This window comes from Rana temporaria, chromosome 12 (genome assembly GCF_905171775.1).
Source record: "Rana temporaria chromosome 12, aRanTem1.1, whole genome shotgun sequence".
In the NCBI taxonomy this organism is placed as follows: domain Eukaryota; kingdom Metazoa; phylum Chordata; class Amphibia; order Anura; family Ranidae; genus Rana; species Rana temporaria.
Window position 1 is genome coordinate 109,777,075 of NC_053500.1, and position 7,154 is coordinate 109,784,228.

Here is a 7,154-nt window from a genome sequence, read left to right on the forward strand (position 1 = left end):
CAAGACCGAGTGTTAATCTCCTCAGACACCAATACAAATCTGGCAGTGGTCTCAGTACTTCTACACACACATCCCAGTCTTATACCTTGTACACACGATCAGTTTTCCCGACAAGAAAGGTGTGATGTGAGCTTTTTGTCAGGAATTCCGACCATGTGTACGCTCCGCCACACTTTTTCTGTGAGAATTCCTGCCAAGAAAAGATTGAGAGCAGGATCTAAATTTTCGTGACAGGAAAAATTCCCATCAGGAATCACGGTCGTCTGTATGCAATTACGACGTGAAAAAAACGCGCATGCTCAGAATCACACAGAAGAGCGTTCGGAATTTCAGTCAAGATTTGTGTGACCGTGTGTATGCAAGACAAGTTTGAGCCGTTTTCCTGCTTAAAAAAAAAACCACAGGTTTCCTGGTCGGAAAAACTGATCGTGTGTACAGGGCATAAGTCCGTAGGGTTCAATATTGAGTTGGCCCACCCTTTGCACCTATAAAAAGCTTTAACCCTTCTGGGAAGGTTGTCCACAAGGTTTAGGAGTGTGTCTATGGGAATGTTTGACCGTTCTTCCAGGAGCACATTTGTGAGGTCAGGCACGGATGTTGGACAAGGGCTGTCAGCTTCAATTCATCAGGTTGAGGTCAGGACTCTGCCCCAAACTCACTCATACATGTCTTTGCGCACCAGTGCACAAAGCAAGGTCCATAGTCATGTTGGAACAGGAAGGGGCAATCCCCAAACTGATACATACATACACTGACCTGCTCTGTGGAATAGTTTTGTACAGAGCGGCTCCGATCCTCCTATTCGAGGATCCCGCCAGAGCTCCTGGCATCTCCTTCTTGCCAAGTGCCCACCATAGCAAGCTGCCTTCTATAGGGGCACTTGTGAGGGCTCGCTCACACATAGATATACACACCGTGGCTCAGCTCTCCCCCCTCCCCACTGGCAGTGATTGACAGCAGAGTAAGCCACTGCTCTCGTGCACAGTGCTGGATCGAGATCAGGCTCAGGTAAGTATAAGGGGGCTGAACGGGGGGGAAGCTGCACAGAGAAGGATTTTTTTTACCTTAATGGAGCGAATGCATCAAGGTAAAAAAAAAAACTTTAGCCTTTACAACCACTTTAGGACAACTAAAAAAAGATCAATGGTTGTTACTGATCTGAGAGACTTTACAGGAGGCTCCTTCAGCGTGATGGCCTTGTTACTTTGCAGAAACAACCATGTGGTAGTCAACCATCCAGTAGTTAAAGAACATCTGGAACCCCTTGCAGAAACCCTAGCGTTCCACAGAACTGTACTTAACTTCTTGAGACCCGCGCTATAGCCGAATGACGGCTACAGCGCGGATCTGAATATCCAACTGGACGTCAATTAACGTCCGCCCCTTTGGGCGTTCCCCGCGCGTTGGCCGCGTCCCTTGGACACAGACAATTACAGATCACCGTGAACGGCCAATCAGAGTGGCCGTTTGCGATGCGATCTGTGCGGCCAATGAGACATCTCATATGTAAACATATGAGATCATCTCTCATTGCCGGCTCTCACAGAGACAGCATCCTGTCTCTGGAGAGGAGACCGATCTGTGTCTCTTGTACATAGGGACACAGATCGGTCACCTCCCCCAGTCACCCCCCCTCCACCTACAGTTAGAACACAATGCAGGGAATACATTTAACCCCTTCCTCACCCCCTAGTGTTAACCCCTTCAATGCCAGTCACATTTATACAGTAATTAGTGCATATTTATAGAACTGATCGCAGTATAAATGTAAATGGCGCCAAAAATGTGTCAAAAGTGTCCGCCATGTCGCAGTCCCAAAAAAAAAAAAAAAAAAAAACGCAGATCGCCGCCATTTCTAGAGAAAAAAATAAATAATATAAAATAATAATTCTGTCCCCTATTTTGTAGGTGCTATAACTTTTGCGCTTATTGCGATTTTTTTTTTTTACCAAAAATATGTAGAATACGTATCGGCCTAAACTGAGAAAGAATTTTTTTTTTTTTTTTTTAATTGCCACATTTATTATAGCAACAAGTAAAAAATATTGTATTTTTTTTTCTAAATTGTCGCTCTTTTTTGTTTATAGCGCAAAAAATAAAAACCGCACAAGCGATCAAATACCACCAAAAGAAAGCTCTACTTGTGGGGAAAAAAGGACGTCAATTTTGTTTGGGAGCCACGTCGCACGACCGCGCAATTGTCAGTTAAAGCGACGCAGTGCCGGAAGCTGAAATTTCACCTGGGCAGGAGGGGGGTATATGTGCCCAGTAAGCAAGTGGTTAAAGTGTTACTAAACCCACAACAGTTAAGTCAGTCTGTATATGCAGTAAAGTATGCTGATTATACTCACTGTGGAACCTAAAGGGGTTAATCCTCTGCACTGTTAAAATGTGGTTTGATCTGGTCCTCCCGTTCTCCTTGGAACCACATGCTCAGTTCGGTGTGTATTGCTAGAAAGTTTTTTTGGGAGGGTGCACATGATCAGCACAGGGCCAATCAGTACTGTCCTGACAGAGGGTCAGGAGGGGTCATGCAGCCTCATAGGACAGTCAGAGCAGAATGAAGACAACTCCTACAAGCTTTAACCAGTGCACGGCAGGACACAGATAGAAGTCATAAGACTGCGGGTCCGGAATACTGTATTTGTCTTTACTTGATGTTTTTTTCAATAAAGCTCTTTTGAATGAAAAAAAAAAAGACTGCTATATACTGCTGATGAGAAAATGGATTTAGCAGATTAGATCCACTAAAAAAATTGCATTTCCATGTTCTGTGTACTGTGGTATCCCAGATATAGTAAATGCAGGCTCCTGGGTTTAGTAACACTTTAATAAAGACTGCTCTGGGCCAAACCCGTACTGGGCCCATCGTGCCAAAAACCCCTTTCAGAATAAAAAACTAGGAAATCTGCATTTGTAACATTTATTTTAGGAAATACATTTTAAAACACATCTTTATTATTTATACAAAAAGGACTAGTTTGTCATAATGCATATAAATCAAATAAAAGGCCACTTTAGGAAATCTGGGAAATTAAGCCAGAAAAAAAAAAAAAAAAAAAAAAAAACAAGCATTACAAAAATGAAAACACATTAACGTTTCCTCTTAACAAAAAGGACATTACAATAAACATCACAGACAGGTTGGCAAGTGCATGGAGCTTCCTGTCTCTTCATACCTTAATCCTTAGCATGTGAAATATATATATAAATCTTTTGGATGATATAGTTTTTTTATTTGCTAAAACATAGCAACTCGACAAGTAAATGTTTTTTTATTTTTTTATTATTATTTTTACATTTTAATGGAGCGCAGCTTAGCAAGTGGAAGGATTTTTAGAGAAGGGTAAATCAGAGATTAATAATAGGACACTTTACAAATGAAAGGACGACAGGTATACTTCTAAAAAAAAAAAAAAAAAAAAAATGATAAATACACAGACACGCTTATTATTCCTGCCTGGAAGGGAGCACATTAGTTTTTCATCCACTGAGTCAAATACATAGACTGGTTGCTTCTAGTACTGGAAAAAATAAAAAATAAACATTGATTGAAATTTGATTTAAAGCGCATGTCTGGGCTTAAAAAAAAAACTACCTATCTGTAATATATGTACATTTCCCATTATGTCCTTAAAAAAATAAAAAGAGAAGAATAAGGCTCCATGCACACTGAAGCTGATAAAAGCTATAAAAAAACGCCAGTAGCTTTGCAGGGTTAACGTTTTTTATTGTTTTTGCAATAACTTTAATCAGCGTTTTTCAGTGTAGCTTTTTTTTCCTCAATGGATTCAAAAACGCCGGCACCGGCGTTTTGCGTTTTTGAACGTTTTTTTCCACCAAAAAACGTCACTTTGAACGCAAATTTCGGGCGTTCAGAAAAAAAGCCAATAAACTCCAAAGCTCATTAACGCTAAAAAACGCCCAGGTGTGCATGGGCACATAGGCTAACATAGAGTTCAGTTTATGGACTTTAAAAAAAAAAGCCAAAACGCCAATAAACTGCAGTTTATCAGCTTCAGTGTGCACGGAGCCTAAAAAGTGGCATGTATAGAAAAATATCTGTTGCTCCGATAGAAATCTAGTGATCCCCTGGTAAACGTTGGCCCTGTCATCTCTGCCCCCTTTGATTGAGCTACTAAACACCTCCCACCACCTCCTCTATCTCCATAATAATATAAAGGAGATGTGTTCTGTAGCTCAAGGGGAGAACTGAGAGGGGCAACAGGGCTGATTAGAATACAGTGCAGCAAATACATCGTTGTCGGCTTGCTACAGAAAGAAGCTCACTGGATTTTTTTTTTTTCAGAATCAACTGGTATTTTACTGTACCTGCAATGTTTTTAAAGCGATAACAGAGAAATGTGCATGTATTGCAGAGATGTACTACATTTAATTTTCCCTGACAGACACTTTTAATACTACAATGCCACGATGAGTGATAAATTACAAAATAGTGGCAATAAGAGAAAAAAATATTGAAAAATCAAAGTGGGGGAAAAAAAAAAAAATGATAAATAACAAAAAAGGTAAACAATTTTAATCAAAAAGAAAACTTGGTCTAATAGGAGGGATGGGGCAGTTCAACAGTTTGATGAGAGACGAAGAACTGCAAGGAATGCGATCAAACCAGAAGGGTAAAGGAAACAACTGACAAATAAGGTTCTCTGAAAATCTCAAAAACAAAGCATTTTTTTTTCTTAAAATGAATAATAAAACTTCCTTAATCCACTTTCAATCTCATCCGTTTTCCTATCTTCTTTCACAGGAATAATAAATACCAATTCAGCCCACAATCCATAGATGAAATGCACTTTCACATTCTTTAACTTGACTTTCGGCACTTAAGAATGAAACAAATTTGACTACATGACATTCTAGCTAGGAATACTTTGCTCTGAGCTCCACCATGATAGAGCAAACTGCAGAAAGGTTTCAGAAAATAAGAGCCAGCTGTACTTAACAATGAGCTATATCTCTATACAGCTCACCGTAGCAAGGAAAAGGGTACTGCACAATGTAACAAGGCAGTTAAGTGGCTCATACTAGTAGGAAAAAAAAAAAAGTAAATGCAGATGTCTACTGTCCCCCTCTTAGTCTAATGACTGCCATGACGCCTTCTCCCTTTTATGGCACAAACTTGCAGATCAAGGCCCAGTCAGACCTGGAGACCCTGAAAATTAATGGGCTAACCTTCCTGTACTTCCTCCCCTCTATTCCTCCCGCACAATGTCACAGGAGCTGAACACATAGAAACTGAAGGACAGGATGATCATGATGGAGGGTGTACGATCCCAGGATTATATCTCGTTGGAAGAGTAGTCTTTTTCCGATGTGCCGTTGGAGAGCATGTTTCCTTCTTGAAGCCTCTTGACGCGATACGCTTCAAAATGAATACTGCTTGTTATGTCTTTGATGTTCTGCATGTGCGTCCTGCGTGAGAAAAACAGATAATGAGAGTTTAGTATAGCGATGCTTTGCACCGACTCATTTAAATGTGACCTTATTTCAAAATGATGTCCATCCTAAACTCCAAAAAAAACAAACACACACTCACACTCACACTCACACACACACACACACACACACACACACACACACACTCCCTGCAATCAATGAGCTTACAATCTAAGGTCCCCAACTCACATTTATAAATATACTAGGGCCTATTTATTTGAACAGGATCCAATTACCATATATACTTGAGTATAAGCCGACCCGAATATAAGCCAAGGCACCCAATTTTACCACAAAAAAACTGGGAAAACGTATTGACTCGAGTCTCGGGGTCATCTTTGACTCTCACATGACATTGGACGCACAAATAGGGTCAGTAGTCAGCGGATCTCACCATCTGCTGCGCCTACTACGCAGACTTACTCCTTTTATTCCCAAGGAAGACATAGCGGCCGTGGTGGGAGCTATTGTAAACTCAAGATTGGACTATGCAAATGCCCTTTACCTCGGACTCCCCAAGTACCAAATCGCTCGTCTACAAGTCGTTCAAAATACGGCCGCTAGACTTGTGACGGGGAAAAAACCTTGGGAATCAATCTCACCTTCACTGAGAGCCCTTCACTGGTTACCAGTAAAAGACAGAATCACTTTTAAAGCACTCTGTCTAACGCATAGATGTATCTTTGGGAATGCTCCCCATTATCTATGTGAAAAAATAAAAGCTCATAATCCCAATCGCGTTCTGCCAGATACAAGTCCAAAGGAGAAAGGAGATTCGCGGTCCAAGGGCCTAGACTATGGAACGCTTTACCAACCAGCATTCGGTTGGAGGAGAACCACTTGACGTTCAGGAGAAAGATCAAGACTCATCTCTTTTGATACCAAAGGAGACAGGAACAACAAGCGCCCAGAGGCGATTAAGTTTGCATGTGCTGCGCTATATAAGTTTTCATTCATTCATAAGCCTAGGGTATCCACCTGCATGCTTCACCCTGCCCATGCCTAGACTGATGTTTAACATGGGAGTCTATGGAAGGGGTGCCCGGCTTTGAAAAATTGGTGCTCCCCAGCCGTAGGTCCCCCAGACAACAGGAGAAAGGGGGCTACATGTGTGCCAAGTTCTGGGTCCAGGGGACCTACAACCGGCCAGTACCGGCTCCCCAAAGTCAACAGAGAAATTACCGTTTAACATGGGAGTCTATAGAAGGGGTGCCCGGCTTTGAAATAAAAAAATAAATAAAATAAAAACAAAACAAACTTTGCATATTTGTAGAGGAAGAGGAAAAGTCGCCAGATGCTGGATCAAGGGGAATGGTCGGTACAGGAGGTTAGAGTCCTTCCCTGCTTTATCCAAAACTTAAGAATATGTTTTGACACAGACTTTGATACATTTTAGAAAAGCCTCCTGTCTTCTTCAGCAGGTTTGGTGAGGAAAGGTCACCCAAGTAGCAACATTTCCACATTCCATGCACCCAACAGAAAGGCGATTATCAATATGGTTATTTAAAAAGTCAAGATTCTCCAGAAATCGCACCAGCCCAAGGTCCTGGTGCTATGGCTGTTATGGTGTTGGAAATTTCCCTACTAAAGCTAACGTGGGCCAACATATATTTACTGGCTGCAAGAAAAGGAGATTGCCAGGGGAACTTCAAAATGAAAACTGAAGAACTCAGTAACTCTGGGTGTAGTTCTTTACC

At 41.3% G+C, this 7,154-nt stretch overlaps 1 protein-coding gene across 4 annotated transcripts in view; it reads right to left on the minus strand.

Annotated features, from left to right (window-relative positions):
* Positions 1-4,391: 4,391 nt before the first annotated feature.
* SEPTIN9 (septin 9) overlaps positions 4,392-7,154 on the minus strand; it is a 421,638-nt gene continuing 418,875 nt past the window's right edge. For all 4 annotated transcript variants that reach the window (XM_040330151.1, XM_040330153.1, XM_040330152.1 and 1 more), the window contains one exon: positions 4,392-5,433. In XM_040330151.1, coding sequence (XP_040186085.1) covers positions 5,301-5,433 — 133 coding nt within the window. In that variant the 3' untranslated portion in view covers positions 4,392-5,300. The remainder of the gene's footprint in view (positions 5,434-7,154) is intronic.